We start from the raw sequence: 19037 nt of genomic DNA, 5'->3' as shown, positions 1-19037 counted from the left end.
ACAGGACAACTGGTCGCTCTAGATCGGTCACTCGTGATCATCCGTCACGCAAAAACTGGTCACGAGAAAACTAGTCACACGCTAAAACTGGTCACGAGAAAACTAGTCACACGCTAAAACTGATCACGAGAAAACTAGTCACACGCTAAAACTGGTCACGAGAAAACTGGTCACACGCTAAAACTGGTAACGAGAAAACTGGACACGATAAAACTGGTCACGAGAAAACTGGTCACACGCTGAAACTGGTCACGAGAAAACTGGTCACACCCAAAAATTTAAAATTGGTCACACAAACAAAAATATTCTCAAATACTTTTTATTTACGAAAGTTTTATTATTATCGACTAGAAATATGTTCGAGCCAAAGGCCCTCGTGGCCGTGGCCGTGGCCGTTGTTTGTGGTCTTCGCGAGGAGTTCGCGGGTATCTGTCAGCCCATCTGACGTTCGCATCGCTCGCATCCGAGAAGGTTGGCAATCGCTTTTGCGTTCATTTCACTTTGACAGTTCGAATGTCAAATCAAAATTTAATCTTAATTCACCGCGGTAAATGTACCGCGGGGAGGTGAACGAAAACACTGATTGTGTTAGTAAGAGGATCCTTTATTTATGTTCACTTGTTACAATAGTAATTATATGTAAAAAAGAAGGTCGTTTTGTTTTCTCAGCTTCGGAGCCAATGGGACGTTGCCGGAGATTCATTCTGCATGTTTTGTACAAGAGCGATGATTATGCCATCGGCTTCATCTTAAATATGGACGGTATCTAAAAGTGAATTCGTCATTTTATAATGAACTTGTTACATCTCATCTACATAAATAAATCGTCGGTAACATTATTTGTTTATCTTTGTTACATTGTAAAACATTTTCTATATGTCATCTATATATTATAATATATATTCAATTGTAAATAGGTTTTTGGGCTCTTTCTCCTATTATGCTGTGTATTAACATTAGAATAATATAATACTATGATTACTAACCAAATAAAATAAAATTGCAAAATAGAAAATGATCAGTAGATCAGTAGCTATTAAAATATGTAGATATAAGATGTATTGTGAACATAATTTCGTAATAATAAAAAGCATTTAAAAATCAAACCAAATAATATATATTCAAGAATATATTTATGTATAATGTGTTGAAAACGGAAAATCGTGGTTCTAATGTAATATCTATGATAATTGGTAGAATTGGTACAATTCTATAGGGAATGGTGGAGTTCGTCCCCCAATGCCTCCAATATAGGTCGTAAAAAAATATGTCGCGACATTTTGATAAATGGCCTTGTCTGGAAAATCCCCATGAAGCATCGAAAAAATTGTATTCACTTCGTCAGGTGGGAAAAATTGTGGAACCAACACTCGGCAGCCATTGATGGATCGCCCAAAACAACGAATTGTTGCGAGGGTTTAGATATAGGGTCTTCAGGGTCTTGTATATTTATTAAATCTCTATTTTTTAATAGACCTAACCTAACCATCACAGAAATCAAAGAATTCGAGATTGTAAGTTATACACAAAACTCGCTAACTTCACGATACCTAACCCAACCTAACCTAGCCATCACCGAAATCACAGAATTCGAGATTGTAAGATTTTCACAAAACTCACCAAACCTAACCCAACCTAATCTAACCAGCACCGAAATCAAAGAATTCCAGATTGTAAGTTATTCACAAAACGTGCTAACCTCACGAAATCTAAACCAACCTAACCTACCCAGCACCGAAATCAAAGAATTCGAGATTGTAAGATTTACAAAAAATCGCTAACTTCACGAAACCTAAACCAACCTAACCTACGCATCACCGAAATCAAAGAATTCGATATTGCAAAAATATACACAAAACGTGCTAACCTCACCAAACCTAACCTAACCATCACCGAAATCAAAGAATTCGAGATTGTAAGATATACACAAAACTCGCTAACCTCACGAAACCTAACCCAACCTAACCTAACCATCACCAAAATCAAAGAATTCGACATTGCAAAAATATACACAAAACGTGCTAACCTCACCAAACCTAACCCAACTTAACCTAACCATCACCGAAATCAAAGAATTCGAGATTGTAAGATTTTCACAAAACTCACCAAACCTAACCCAACCTAATCTAACCAGCACCGAAATCAAAGAATTCCAGATTGTAAGTTATTCACAAAACGTGCTAACCTCACGAAATCTAAACCAACCTAACCTACCCAGCACCGAAATCAAAGAATTCGAGATTGTAAGATTTACAAAAAATCGCTAACTTCACGAAACCTAAACCAACCTAACCTACGCATCACCGAAATCAAAGAATTCGATATTGCAAAAATATACACAAAACGTGCTAACCTCACCAAACCTAACCTAACCATCACCGAAATCAAAGAATTCGAGATTGTAAGTTAAACACAAAACTCGCTAACCTCACCAAACCTAACCCAACCTAACCTAGCCATCACCGAAATCAAAGAATTCGAGATTGTAAAATTTACAAAAAACTCGCTTACCTCACATAACCTAACCCAACCTTACCTAAACAACACCGAATTCAATGAATTCCAGATTGTAAGATCACCACAAAACTCACAAACCTCACCAAACCCTACCCTACCTAACCCAACCATCTCCGAAATCAAAGAAATCGAGATTGTAAGATTTACACAAAACTCGCTAACCTCACGAAACCTAACCCAACCTAACCTAACCATCACTGAAATCAGAGAATTCGAGATTGTAAGATTTTCACAAAACTCACGAAACATAACCCAACCTAACCTAACCATCAACGAAATCAAAGAATTCGAGATTGTAAGTTATACACAAAACTCGCTAACTTCACGAAACCTAAGTCAACCTAACCTAACCATCACAAGAATCAAAGAATTCGACATTGCAAAAATATACACAAAATGTGCTAACCTCATCAAACCTAACCAAACCTAACCTAGCCATCACCGAAATCAAAGAATTCGAGATTGTCAGTTATACACAAAACTCGCTAACCTCACGAAACCTAAGCCCACCTAACCTAACCATCACCAAAATCAAAGAATTCGACATTGCAAAAATATACACAAAACGTGCTAACCTCACCAAACCTAACCCAACTTAACCTAACCATCACTGAAATCAAAGAATTCGAGATTGTAAGATTTACACAAAATTCGCTTACCTCACGAAACCTATCCCAACCTAACCTAACCATAACCGATATCAAAGAAATCGAGATTGTAAATTATACACAAAACTCGCTAGCCTAACCAAACCCAACCCAACCTAACCTTACCATCACCGAAATCAATAGATTCGACATTACAAAAATATACACAAAACGTGCTAACCTCACCAAACCTAACCCAACCTAACCTAACAATCACCGAAATCAAAGAATTCGAGATTGTAAGATTTTCACAAAACTCACGAAACTTAACCCAACCTAACCGAACCATCACCGAAATCAAAGAATTCGACATTGCAAAAATATACACAAAACGTGCTAATCTCACGAAACCTAACCCAACCTAACCTAACCATCACCGAAATCAAAGAATTCGACATTGCAAAAATATACACAAAACGTGCTAATCTCACCAAACCTAACCCAACCTAACCTAACTATCACCGAAATCAAAGAATACGAGATTGTAAGATTTACACAAAACTCGCTTACCTCACCAAACCTAACCCAACCTAACCTAGCCATCTCCGAAACCAAAGAATTCGAGATTGTAAGATTTACACAAAACTCGCTTACCTCACCAAACCTAACCCAACCTAACCTAGCCATCTCCGAAACCAAAGAATTCGAGATTGTAAGATTTACACAAAACTCGCTAACCTCACCAAACCTAACCCAACCTAACCTAGCGATCACCGAAATCAAAGAATTCGAGATTGTATTACACAAAACTCGCTAACCTCACCAAACCTTACCCTACCTAACCCAACCATCTCCGAAATCAAAGAATTCGAGATTGTAAGATTTACACAAAACGTGCTAACCTCACCAAACCTAACCCAACCTAACCTAACCATCACCAAAATCAAAGAATTCGACATTGCAAAAATATACACAAAACGTGCTAACCTCACCAAACCTAACAAAACCTAATCTAACCATCACCGAAATCAAAGAATTCGAGATTGTAAGTTAAACACAAAACTCGCTAACCTCACCAAACCAAACCCAACCTAACCTAGCCATCACCGAAATCAAAGAATTCGAGATTGTCAGTTATACACAAAACTAGCTAACCTCACGAAACCAAACCCAACCTAACCTAACCATCACCGAAATCAAAGAATTCGAGATTGTAAGATACACACAAAACTCGCTAACCTCACGAAACCTAAGTCAACCTAACCTAACCACCACAAGAATCAAATAATTCGACATTGCAAAAATATACACAAAATGTGCTAACCTCATCAAACCTAACCAAACCTAACCTAGCCATCACCGAAATCAAAGAATTCGAGATTGTCAGTAATACACAAAACTCGCTAACTTCACGAAACCTAAGCCCACCTAACCTAACCATCACCGAAATCAAAGAATTCGAGATTGTAAAATTTACAAAAAACTCGCTTACCTCACATAACCTAACCCAACCTTACCTAAACAACACCGAATTCAATGAATTCCAGATTGTAAGATTACCACAAAACTCACTAACCTCACCAAACCCTACCCTACCTAATCCAACCATCTCCGAAATCAAAGAATTCGAGATTGTAAGATTTACACAAAACTCGCTAACCTCACCAAACCGAACCCAAACTAACCTAGCGATCACCGAAATCAAAGAATTCGAGATTGTAAAATTTACAAAAAACTCGCTTACCTCACATAACCTAAACCAACCTTACCTAAACAACACCGAATGCAATGAATTCCAGATTGTAAGATTACCACAAAACTCACTAACCTCACCAAACCCTACCCTACCTAACCCAACCATCTCCGAAATCAAAGAATTCGAGATTGTAAGATTTACACAAAACTCGCTAACCTCACCAAACCTAACCCAACCTAACCTAGCCATCACCGAAATCAAATAATTCGAGAATGTATTACACAAAACTCGCTAACCTCACCAAACCTTACTCTACCTAACCCAAGCATCTCCGAAATCAAAGAATTCGAGATTGTAAGATTTACACAAAACTCGCTAACCTCACCAAACCTAACCCAACCTAACCTGCGGCCGGTGTCGTCGTGGGCGGGCGTGCTTCGCGGTGCAGCTCTGTTCGCGTGTTAATTTCTGGCGCTCTTTGGGACAACTGAATCCGATAAGTAGCAAATTTTACTGCACTGCTCTGTTTATTCACATGTATAATGAGCGCACATATTTTTATTTTTTTTGTACATGTACATATACAGCGAAAACAATAATTGCATCAGGTACTTTATTGATGTACTTTTATTGTCACATTGTTTCGATTCAATTCATATTTAATTTAAATCACATTTGCATTAATGAATTATAACGCACAGAGAATGCCAAACTTTAATTCCTACAATTTAATTTAATTTAATTTAATTCATGCGCTGTTATCGCTCACCGCTGTCTGATTTTGAATTCAGTTGATTTCATTTCAATTGTGGTCCGATTTCAATTAAATGCAGTTTGATATGCGCTGTTATTTCTTATCGCTTCTCGCTTTTATTTTGAATTAAATATGCACCTAGTGAGTGGCAAATTTAAAATTTGTTTCTGATTAATTTCAATCTATTTCTGTTATTTAAATAATTACAATTTTCAAATTTTCATTCGGTTTCCACTTTATTTAAAGTGAAAATAGAATGAAGGAGACGGAAGAAAGAGAAACAAGGGAAAGATAAGTGGAAGAAGGGGGAAGGATAGATAGATGAATGAATGAACAACCTGGGTGTCCAATTCTAGCACCCACTATTTTATTTTTATTTATTTATTTTTTTTTGTTTGTTTTTTTTTTTCTTCTCTATACACATACATTGATATTTCCGCTGTTGTTGTGGTTTATATTGTCCCCAAGGAGTGTTTATCATTTGATATCATTAAATACACGTGAATTTGGGGGTATCGGGGGCGTGCACGCTTATCGGCGGTGTCCGGAGGTAGTGCTCCATACAACCGCACGGGTCCCCGGGTTGCGGATTGGGGAACGACTCCAGTAGTCAACTGCTACGGCGATGTAGTGGTCCCGGACAAGGAGCACGTCTTAATCCACGGTGGATGCAATCGTGCCAACGGATGCGTGGCCGTAGAGACGTTAAACAGTACGGTCGCAAACGAGCCTCCGGAGTACCAGCCGACCCTTCGGAGTATCAGGCTTATCCGACTATGCGGGGCTCTGATCGGACGGACTTTTATTTCCCTAGCTACTCGTGGGAATCACAATGGAGAATAGTTAATTAAATGAAATAATAAATAGTATAGAAACTCTTGTGAATGAGCTCATAACCTTCATCAGCAATCATGATAACGTCCACAAACCAATTAAAAAAGGTATTTCAATAATGCTGTCGTTAACAAATAAACTGAGAGAAGCGGCAGAAAAGAACTATACCACAGAATGCCGTTGTCAAAACAATGTAATGGCTGCAGACAACATTGTGAATGCTGGAAAGACTGCAGAACCGATTCCAAAAGAAAACACTGATCGGAATAAGAAAGGAGCCCGAAAGCTAAATCTTACCAAAAAAGAGATTACATCAACAAGAAAGGTCAGAAAAAGTTTACAACACGCGGAAAACGCAATTATGGGATTAAAAAAGGCAATTGCCATCATTGAACCCGCAGTGCCCACTCAGAATGACCACACAGAAGATGACTGGAACCTGGTTCAAAGCAGACGTCACACACGACAAGGCAATGGTATTTGCAAGGACAAAGACAAGAAGAAGGAAAAAACTTTAAAACAAAGGAAGCCACGTTACAAGAGATATGCTGTCCTCATCAGCATTCAAGAAAGTGGGAAAACATACGCAGAGATGGTGAAAATGCTCCGAGAGGTAAAACCGGACGAGATTGGATACGAATTAACAGCTATCCGCAAGACGCGCAAAGGCGACGCCATTATAGAACTGGCAAGAGGCTCAAAGGATCCAGCGGACCTGGCAGGGGTAATAGCTGGAGCACTGGGAAAGTCAAACGCCGCGAGAGGACTTGTACCAATCGAGACAATAACAATCCTCGACATCCCGGAAGGCGAAGAAGAAAGTGACATTGTTACTGCATTATGCGAGAACAACAGCGCTTTGAAAAAAGAGGATATCACAGTTAGATACTTAAAAGCTGGCACGAGAGGCACCCAAATAGCAATAGTTAGCCTTCCTGCCAAAATTGGAGTCCAACTACTACAGGCAGGGAAAGTAAAAATAGGATTCCTGAGGTGTAGGGTGCGCCGAAGAATCAGCGTCATGAGGTGTTATCGGTGTCAGGGCCTCGGCCACAGATCGACGACTTGCAGCAATCCACAACGAGAGACATGCTTCAGATGCGGGGAAGAGAACCATAAGATAGCTACCTGCCAGAACAAACTATGTTGTCTGACCTGCAAAAACAAAGAAGGAGCCGACACTGAACACCGCAATGGCACAAAGGAATGTCCCATATACAGGCAAGAAGCAAGAAAAAATGCAAATAAACCTAAATGGCCCTAACATTCCTACAAATAAATCTCCACGGTTGTAGGGTTGCACAGGACCTTATGCATAAGGTGGCTGAAGAAAATGGGGCTGACTTGGCACTTATTTCTGAGCAGTATCGCGGGAATACCCCACCTCGCTGGTTTTCTGATGCAGATTCTAGAGCGGCCATATGTGCCTTCTCCCCTCTGCTGCATATTACTGATGTAGATAGTGGTAGCAAAAGCGGCTGGACTTGGGTTGAGATGGACAAGGTGAGGATATATTCTTGCTATTTTTCCCCGAATTCAATATACACCGACTTCGTAGAAGGTCTCACCCGACTGGGAGATAGCATCAGCGCTTCTCCTCTACCTACGATTGTCGCTGGTGACTTTAATGCAAAAGCTCCTGAATGGGGGTCTCCACACACGGATAGAAGAGGTATATTGCTTTCAGAGATGGCTTCACAGCTGCGACTACACGCTATAAACACCGGATCTAACACCTTCGTGCGCGGGAACAGTGCTTCGGTTATAGATGTTACATTTGTACACGAATCGCTACTGGGAAGAGTTGGACATTGGGAAGTTCTTGACACCCATTCTTACAGCGATCATCTATACATCAAATTTACAATAAAAAATTGCCAAAAGAAGACAAAAAATAAAGTACTCGAAGGGTGGGCAGTCAGGAAATTGGACGCACCAGCACTCGAAGGGGCCATAGCGCTCAAGAGAGAGACTGTTTTCAATGGTATATCTGGGAGAGGGGCTGAAGAAGTTACTCAATCGCTCAACGACCTTTTCCGCTTTGCTTGCAACGCCTCAATGCCCAAGCTTGGCAGCGGCGTGCGTCGACCCCCAGTGTACTGGTGGAATGACGGGATAGCAGAACTCCGACGGAACTGCACAGCTTGTCATCGCAGGATGCAACGACATCCCGACTGCGACGAGCGACGTCAAGTGTATAAAGAGGCTAGAAAGGCTTTGCGCAACGCAATCAAGAGAAGCAAATCGCAGTGCTGGGAAGAGATGTGTAACTCTGTCAACGCCGATCCATGGGGTACACCTTATAAGATTGTGAGGAGGAAACTTCGGCGATCGATAGATGATCCTTACCTCAACAACCAATCAAATCTGGAGATGATAGTTGATGGACTCTTCTCGACCCGGGAAAATTTTGACGTCATCGTCAGGAGAAATATGGACAATGATGTAACCGAACAAATACCCATCTTTACTGACGAGGAACTAAACATGGCTGCCAGACGACTACAGACTAACAAAGCCCCAGGACCGGACTGCGTCCCAAATGCAATCATCAGACGGGTCGCTGACTCAGATCCTGCACTACTATTTGCAGTCTACAACTCTTGTCTGACAGAAGGGACGTTTCCTTCTTCTTGGAAGAGACAAAGATTGGTACTTATTCCGAAGGGATACAAGGTCCAGAATAGCCCATCTGCATACAGGCCGCTTTGCATGCTGGACGGACTCGGCAAGCTTTTGGAGAGACTGATTCTCCAGCGGCTACAGAAGTACCTTGAGGATCCTACGAAGGGACTTTCGCCACACCAGTTTGGCTTCCGCCCGGGGCGCTCGACAATTGAGGCAATACAACAGGTCATTGACACTGTTAAGAAAGCATGGGAGGGAAGTGTCAAAGCAAGCGGGCATGTCGTGATGATTGCACTTGATATTAAGAATGCATTCAACTCAGCAAAATGGAACCTGATCCTTGAAGCGCTCCAAAGAATTGAGACACCAGCATACTTGGAGCGGATAATCAAAAGTTATCTTTCGGACAGACAGCTGGAATACAACTGTAATGGCATTCAACGACAGCGAACGATCACGGCAGGCGTTCCACAGGGCTCGGTACTTGGACCAGCACTGTGGAATGTCATGTATGATGGTCTTATACGTGTTCCATTTCGCCCAGAGGCGAAGATAATCGCCTTCGCCGATGATGTAGCATTGCTAGTTGCGGCGAAATCTGTAGAACTCTTGCGAGCTATTTGTGAAGACTCGATCGGAACAATAAGGAGATGGCTGTCGGACGCTGGATTGGAATTAGCAGTTCAAAAGACTGAGGTCGTGTTCTTCAACAGACGAAGGAAGTTAATACCGCCGCAACTCTTCATCGACGGGCATGAGGTGAAATATAATAGATCGATCCGATACCTGGGAGTATGGATCGATGACAAACTTCGCTTCACTGTACATACAGAAAAGGCGGCGGCAAAAGCAGCAGGAGTTGCCGAAGACTTGGCCAGGTTGATGCCCAACATAGGAGGACCCAAAACAAACAGAAGAAAACTTTATAATGAAGTAGTCCACTCGGTTCTGTTGTACGGCGCTCCGATATGGGCGGATGCAATGATAACAGAAAAGGCGAGACTCAACATAGCAAGAGTTCAGCGAAGAAGTGCGCTAGAAGTTGCTGCTGCATATTGCACGGTATCCGAAGCAGCCATCCTCGCAATAACAGCCATACCACCCATCGATCTGCTCGCAGAAGAGCGAAAAGCGGTCTACAGAGGGGAGCAAAAAAATGACTCAAAAGAAAGAACTATGTCTTTGTGGCAGACTCAATGGGATGCGTCAACTAAGGGTCGGTGGACGCATCGACTCATCAGAGACCTGAGGGTTTGGAGCCGGAGAAAACATGGTGAACTGTGCTTTCACCTAACTCAGATTTTAACAGGATATGGCTGCTTCGGAAGCTATCTGCACAAGATAGGAAAAAGAGCAACACCAGGATGTCATCACTGCATTGCAGAAAACGACGATGCTGAACACACTGCATTCGATTGTCCAGCATGGAACGCACATAGAACCAATCTAAAAAATGAACTCGGTGTTAACTCATTAACGACGACTAACATGATTCCTGCTATGCTTGAGAGTGCAGAGGCGTGGACAGCATGCACTACGTTTGCAGTATGCATCATGCGGGAGAAAGAACAGGCAGAACGCGATCGAGAGAAAAAAAGTCGGACTTTATAAAATGACGAGAGCCTAGATGGCTATTCTGGCTGCCACCCTTGAGCAATACTTAATTAGTAGCCAGGTGGTAGCTGAAGAGGAGGGGAGTTTTAGTGGGTAAAAATCCCACACTACCACCGGAATTAAAAACGTCGGTGGTGTCTTCTAGAAAATTTCCCCCCGCCGGAAAAAAAAAAAAAAAAAAAAAAAAAAAACCTAACCTAACCATCACCGAAATCAAAGAATTCGAGATTGTAAGTTATACACAAAACTCGCTAACTTCACGAAACCTAAGCCCACCTAACCTAACCATCACCGAAATCAAAGAGTTCGAGATTGTAAAATTTACAAAAAACTCGCTTACCTCACATAACCTAACCCAACCTTACCTAAACAACACCGAATTCAATGAATTCCAGATTGTAAGATTACCACAAAACTCACTAACCTCACCAAACCCTACCCTACCTAACCCAACCATCTCCGAAATCAAAGAATTCGAGATTGTAAGATTTTCACAAAACTCGCTTACCTCACGAAACCTAAGCCCACCTAACCTAACATTCACCGAAATCAAAGAATTCGAGAATGTAGGTTATACACAAAACTCGCTAACCCCACGAAACCTAACCATCTAACCTCTTTGATTTCGGTGATGGTTAGGTTAGGTTGGGTTAAGTTTCGTGAGTTTTGTGAAAATCTTACAATCTCGAATTCTTTGATTTCGGTGATTGTTAGGTTAGGTTGGGTTAGGTTTGGTGAGGTTAGCACGTTTTGTGTATATTTTTGCAATGTCGAATTCTTTGATTTCGGTGATGTTAAGGTTAGGTTGGGTTAGGTTTCGTGAGGTTAGCGAGTTTTGTGTATAACCTGCATTCTCGAATTCTTTGATTTCGGTGATGGTTAGGTAAGGTTGGGTTAAGTTTCGTGAGTTTTGTGAAAATCTTACAATCTCGAATTCTTTGATTTCGGTGATGGTTAGGTTAGGTTGGGTTAAGTTTCGTGAGTTTTGTGAAAATCTTACAATTTCGAATTCTTTAATTTCGGTGATGGTTAGTTTAGGTTGGGTTAGGTTTGGTGAGGTTAACGAGTTTTGTGAAAATCTTACAATCTCGAATTCTTTGATTTCGGTGATGGTTAGGTTAGGTTGGGTTAAGTTTCGTGAGTTTTGTGAAAATCGAACAATCTCGAATTCTTTGATTTCGGTGATGGTTAGGTTAGGTTGGGTTAGGTTTGGTGAGGTTAGCGAGTTTTGTGAAAATCTTACAATCTCGGATTCTATGAATTCGGTAATGGCTAGGTTAGGTTGGGTTAGGTTTGGGTGAGGTTAACGAGTTTTGTGAAAATCTTACAATCTCGAATTCTTTGATTTCGGTGATGGTTAGGTTAGGTTGGGTTAGGTTTGGTGAGGTTAGCGAGTTTTGTGAAAATTTTACATTCTCGATTTCTTTGATTTCGGTGATGGTTAGGTTAGGTTGGGTTAAGTTTCGTGAGTTTTGTGAAAATCTTACAATCTCGAATTCTTTGATTTCGGTGATTGTTAGGTTAGGTTGGGTTAGGTTTGGTGAGGTTAGCACGTTTTGTGTATATTTTTGCAATGTCGAATTCTTTGATTTCGGTGATGTTAAGGTTAGGTTGGGTTAGGTTTCGTGAGGTTAGTTAAATCAAATAATTCGAGAATGTATTACACAAAACTCGCTAACCTCACCAAACCTTCCCCTTCCTAACCCAACCATCTCCGAAATCAAATAATTCGATATTACAAAAATATACACAAAACGTGCTAACCTTACTAAACCTAACCCAACCTAACCTAACCATCACCGAAATCAAAGAATTCGAGATTGTAAAATTTTCACAAAACTCGCTAACCCCACCAAACCTAACCCAACCTAACCTAACCATCACCGAAATCAAAGAATTCGAGATTGTAAAATTTTCACAAAACTCGCTTACCTCACAAACCTACCCCAACCTAACCTAGCCATCACAGAAATCAAAGAATTCGAGAATAAATTACACAAAACTCGCAAACCTCACCAAACCTAACCCAACCTAACCTAGCCATCACCGAAATCAAAGAATTCAAGAATGTATTACACAAAACTCGCTGACCTCACCAAACCTTACCCTACCTTACACAACCATCACCGAAATCAAAGAATTCGACATTGCAAAAATATACACAATACGTGCTAACCTCACCAAACCTAACCCAACCTAACCTAACCATCACCGAAATCAAAGAATTCGAGATTGTAAGATTTTCACAAAACTCACGAAACTTAACCCAACCTAACCTAACCATCACCGAAATCAAAGAATTCGAGAATGTAGGTTATACACAAAACGTGCTAACCTCACCAAACCTAACCCAACCTATCCTAACCATCACCGAAATCAAAGAATTCGAGATTGTTAGATTTTCACAAAACTCGAAAACCTCACCAAACCTAACCCAACCTAACCTAACCGTTAGTAAAATCAAAGAATTCGACATTGCAAAAATATACACAAAACGTGCTAATCTCACCAAACCTAACCCAACCTAACCTAACCATCACCGAAACGAGATTGTAAGATTTTCGCAAACCTCACGAAACTTAACCCAACCTAACCTAACCATCACCGAAATCAAAGAATTCGAGATTGTAAGATTTTCACAAAACTCGTTAACCTCACCAAACTTAACCCAACCTTACCTAACCATCACCGAAATCAAAGAATTCGAGAATGCAGGTTATACACAAAACTCGCTAACCTCACGAAACCTAACCCAACCTAACCTTAACATCACCGAAATCAAAGAATTCGACATTGCAAAAATATACACAAAACGTGCTAACCTCACCAAACCTAACCCAACCTAACCTAACAATCACCGAAATCAAAGAATTCGAGATTGTAAGATTTTCACAAAACTCACGAAACTTAACCCAACCTAACCTAACCATCACCGAAATCAAAGAAATCGAGAATGTAAAATTTTCACAAAACTCGCTAACCTCACCAAACCTAACCCAACCTAACCTAACCATCACCGAAATCAAAGAATTCGAGATTGTAAGATTTTCACAAAACTCGTTAACCTCACCAAACCTAACCCAACCTAACCTAACCATCACCGAAATCAATGAATTCGAGATTGTAAGATTTTCACAAAACTCGCTCACCTTACTAAACCTTACCCAACCTAACCTAACCATCACCGAAATCAAAGAATTCGAGATTGTAAGATTTTCACAAAACTCGTTAACCTCACCAAAACCTAACCCAACCTAACCTAGCCATTACCGAATTCATAGAATCCGAGATTGTAAGATTTTCACAAAACTCGCTAACCTCACCAAACCTAACCCAACCTAACCTAACCATCACCGAAATCAAAGAATTCGAGATTGTACGATTTTCACAAAACTCACGAAACCTAACCCAACCTAACCTAACCATCACCGAAATCAAAGAATTCGAGATTGTAAGATTTTCACAAAACTCGTTAACCTCACCAAACCTAACCCAACCTAAACTAACCATCACCGAAATTAAAGAATTCGAAATTGTAAGATTTTCACAAAACTCACGAAACTTAACCCAACCTAACCTAACCATCACCGAAATCAAAGAATTCGAGATTGTAAGATTTTCACAAAACTCACGAAACTTAACCCAACCTTACCTAACCATCACCGAAATCAAAGAATTCGAGAATGCAGGTTATACACAAAACTCGCTAACCTCACGAAACCTAACCCAACCTAACCTTAACATCACCGAAATCAAAGAATTCGACATTGCAAAAATATACACAAAACGTGCTAACCTCACCAAACCTAACCCAACCTAACCTAACAATCACCGAAATCAAAGAATTCGAGATTGTAAGATTTTCACAAAACTCACGAAACTTAACCCAACCTAACCTAACCATCACCGAAATCAAAGAAATCGAGAATGTAGGTTATATACAAAACTCGCTAACCTCACGAAACCTAACCCAACCTACCCTAACCATCACTGAAATCAAAGAATTCGACTTTGCAAAAATTTACACAAAACGTGCTTAAATCACCAAACCTAACCCAACCTAACCTAACCATCACCGAAATCTAAGAATACGAGATTGTAAGAATTAAACAAAACTCGCTCACCTTACTAAACCTTACCCAACCTAACCTAACCATCACCGAAATCAAAGAATTCGAGATTGTAAGATTTTCACAAAACTCGTTAACCTCACCCAAACCTAACCCAACCTAACCTAGCCATTACCGAATTCATAGAATCCGAGATTGTAAGATTTTCACAAAACTCGCTAACCTCACCAAACCTAACCCAACCTAACCTAACCATCACCGAAATCAAAGAATTCGAGATTGTACGATTTTCACAAAACTCACGAAACTTAACCCAACCTTACCTAACCATCACCGAAATCAAAGAATTCGAGAATGCAGGTTATACACAAAACTCGCTAACCTCACGAAACCTAACCCAACCTAACCTTAACATCACCGAAATCAAAGAATTCGACATTGCAAAAATATACACAAAACGTGCTAACCTCACCAAACCTAACCCAACCTAACCTAACAATCACCGAAATCAAAGAATTCGAGATTGTAAGATTTTCACAAAACTCACGAAACTTAACCCAACCTAACCTAACCATCACCGAAATCAAAGAAATCGAGAATGTAAAATTTTCACAAAACTCGCTAACCTCACCAAACCTAACCCAACCTAACCTAACCATCACCGAAATCAAAGAATTCGAGATTGTAAGATTTTCACAAAACTCGTTAACCTCACCAAACCTAACCCAACCTAACCTAACCATCACCGAAATCAATGAATTCGAGATTGTTAGATTTTCACAAAACTCGCTCACCTTACTAAACCTTACCCAACCTAACCTAACCATCACCGAAATCAAAGAATTCGAGATTGTAAGATTTTCACAAAACTCGTTAACCTCACCCAAACCTAACCCAACCTAACCTAGCCATTACCGAATTCATAGAATCCGAGATTGTAAGATTTTCACAAAACTCGCTAACCTCACCAAACCTAACCCAACCTAACCTAACCATCACCGAAATCAAAGAATTCGAGATTGTACGATTTTCACAAAACTCACGAAACTTAACCCAACCTAACCTAACCATCACCGAAATCAAAGAATTCGAGATTGTAAGATTTTCACAAAACTCACGAAACTTAACCCAACCTTACCTAACCATCACCGAAATCAAAGAATTCGAGAATGCAGGTTATACACAAAACTCGCTAACCTCACGAAACCTAACCCAACCTAACCTTAACATCACCGAAATCAAAGAATTCGACATTGCAAAAATATACACAAAACGTGCTAACCTCACCAAACCTAACCCAACCTAACCTAACAATCACCGAAATCAAAGAATTCGAGATTGTAAGATTTTCACAAAACTCACGAAACTTAACCCAACCTTACCTAACCATCACCGAAATCAAAGAATTCGAGAATGCAGGTTATACACAAAACTCGCTAACCTCACGAAACCTAACCCAACCTAACCTTAACATCACCGAAATCAAAGAATTCGACATTGCAAAAATATACACAAAACGTGCTAACCTCACCAAACCTAACCCAACCTAACCTAACCATCACCGAAATCAAAGAAATCGAGAATGTAGGTTATATACAAAACTCGCTAACCTCACGAAACCTAACCCAACCTACCCTAACCATCACTGAAATCAAAGAATTCGACTTTGCAAAAATTTACACAAAACGTGCTTAAATCACCAAACCTAACCCAACCTAACCTAACCATCACCGAAATCTAAGAATACGAGATTGTAAGAATTAAACAAAACTCGCTTACCTCACCAAACCTAACCCAACCTAACCTAGCCATCACCGAAATCAAATAATTCGAGAATGTATTACACAAAACTCGCTTAACTCACCAAACTCTACCCTACCTAACCCAACCATCTCCGAAATCAAATAATTCGATATTGCAAAAATATACACAAAACGTGCTAACCTTACCAAACCTAACCCAACCTAACCTAACCATCACCGAAATCAAAGAATTCGAGATTGTAAAATTTTCACAAAACTCGCTAACCTCACGAAACCTAACCCAACCTAACCTAACCATCACCGAAATCAAAGAATTCGAGATTGTAAGATTTTCACAAAACTCGTTAACCTCACCAAACCTAACCCAACCTAACCTAACCATCACCGAAATCAATGAATTCGAGATTGTAAGATTTTCACAAAACTCGCTCACCTTACTAAACCTTACCCAACCTAACCTAACCATCACCGAAATCAAAGAATTCGAGATTGTAAGATTTTCACAAAACTCGTTAACCTCACCCAAACCTAACCCAACCTAACCTAGCCATTACCGAATTCATAGAATCCGAGATTGTAAGATTTTCACAAAACTCGCTAACCTCACCAAACCTAACCCAACCTAACCTAACCATCACCGAAATCAAAGAATTCGAGATTGTACGATTTTCACAAAACTCACGAAACTTAACCCAACCTAACCTAACCATCACCGAAATCAAAGAATTCGAGATTGTAAGATTTTCACAAAACTCGTTAACCTCACCAAACCTAACCCAACCTAAACTAACCATCACCGAAATTAAAGAATTCGAAATTGTAAGATTTTCACAAAACTCACGAAACTTAACCCAACCTAACCTAACCATCACCGAAATCAAAGAATTCGAGATTGTAAGTTATACACAAAACTTGCTAACTTCACGAAACTTAAGCCCACCTAACCTAACCATCACCGAAGTCAAAGAATTCGTGATTGTTAGATATACACAAATCTCGCTAACCTCACGAAAACTAACCCAATCTAACCTAACCATCACCGAAATCAAAGAATTCGACATTGCAAAAATATACACAAAACGTGCAGATCTCACCAAACCTAACCCTACCTAACCTAGCCATCACCGAAATCAAATAATTCGAGAATGTATTACACAAAACTCGCTAACCTCACCAAACCTTCCCCTTCCAAACCCAACCATCTCCGAAATCAAATAATTCGATATTGCAAAAATATACACAAAACGTGCTAACCTCACCAAACCTAACCTTGCCTAACCTAACCATCACCGAAATCAAAGAATACGAGATTGTAAAATTTTCACAAAACTCGCTTACCTCACCAAACCTTACCCAACCTAACCTTACCATCACCGAAATCAAAGAATTCGAAATTGTAAAATTTTCACAAAACTCGTTAACCTCACCAAACCTAACCCAACCTAACCTAACCATCACCGAAATCAAAGAATTCGACATTGAAAAAACATACACAAAACGTGCTAACCTCACCAAACCTAACATAACCTAACCTAACCATCACCGAAATCAAAGAATTCGAGATTGTAAGATATACACAAATCTCGCTAACCTCACGAAAACTAACCCAACCTCACCTAACCATCCCCGAAATCAAAGAATTCGACATTGCAAAAATATACACAAAACGTGCTAATCTCACCAAACCTAACCCAACCTAACCTAGCCATCACCGAAATCAAATAATTCGAGATTGTAAGATTAACACAAAATTCGCTTACCTCACGAAACCTATCCCAACCTAACCTCACCATAACCGATATCAAAGAATTCGAGATTGTAAAATTTTCACAAAACTCGCTTACCTCACAAACCTACCCCAACCTAACCTTACCATCACCGATATCAAAAGATTCGACATTACAAAAATATACACAAAACGTGCTAACCTTACCAAACCTAACCCAACCTAACCTAACCATCACCGAAATCAAAGAATTCGAGATTGTAAAATTTTCACAAAACTCGCTAACCCCACCAAACCTAACCCAACCTAACCTAACCATCACCGAAATCAAAGAATTCGAGATTGTAAAATTTTCACAAAACTCGCTTACCTCACAAACCTACCCCAACCTAACCTAGCCATCACAGAAATCAAAGAATTCGAGAATAAATTACACAAAACTCGCAAACCTCACCAAACCTAACCCAACCTAACCAAGCCATCACCGAAATCAAAGAATTCGAGAATGTATTACACAAAACTCGCTGACCTCACCAAACCTTACCCTACCTTACACAACCATCACCGAAATCAAAGAATTCGACATTGCAAAAATATACACAATACGTGCTAACCTCACCAAACCTAACCCAACCTAACCTAACCATCACCGAAATCAAAGAATTCGATAATGTAGGTTATACACAAAACGTGCTTACCTCACCAAACCTAACCCAACCTATCCTAACCATCACCGAAATCAAAGAATTCGAGATTGTTAGATTTTCACAAAACTCGTAAACCTCACCAAACCTAACCCAACCTAACCTAACCGTTAGTAAAATCAAAGAATTCGACATTGCAAAAAT

The 19037-nt window shown here is 40.0% G+C and overlaps 1 protein-coding gene across 1 annotated transcript; it reads left to right on the top strand.

Annotated features, from left to right (window-relative positions):
- Positions 1-551: 551 nt before the first annotated feature.
- LOC143917516 (uncharacterized) lies at positions 552-10627 on the top strand. Its single transcript, XM_077439083.1, has 7 exons — positions 552-591; positions 670-762; positions 1198-1438; positions 6109-6396; positions 6461-7609; positions 7684-8167; positions 8273-10627. The coding sequence occupies exons 1-7, from the start codon at positions 552-554 to the stop codon at positions 10625-10627; spliced, it is 4650 nt and encodes a 1549-aa protein (XP_077295209.1).
- Positions 10628-19037: the final 8410 nt, after the last annotated feature.

The sequence above is a fragment of the Arctopsyche grandis genome, chromosome 1, assembly GCF_051622035.1.
Source record: "Arctopsyche grandis isolate Sample6627 chromosome 1, ASM5162203v2, whole genome shotgun sequence".
Classification (NCBI taxonomy): Eukaryota; Metazoa; Arthropoda; class Insecta; order Trichoptera; family Hydropsychidae; genus Arctopsyche; species Arctopsyche grandis.
The sequence above is the reverse complement of the archived record's forward strand: the minus strand, read 5'-3'. Positions and strand labels throughout refer to the sequence as shown.

Excerpts from the sequence above, each read along its gene's own strand:
- LOC143917516 (XM_077439083.1), top strand. The coding sequence starts at position 552 with ATGTACCGCGGGGAGGTGAACGAAAACACTGATTGTGTTA. Across the intron at positions 763-1,197 it reads CTTCATCTTAAATATGGACG|AATTGGTACAATTCTATAGG; the intron begins GTATCTAAAAGT and ends GATAATTGGTAG. Across the intron at positions 7,610-7,683 it reads AAGGAATGTCCCATATACAG|GGTTGCACAGGACCTTATGC; the intron begins GCAAGAAGCAAG and ends CCACGGTTGTAG.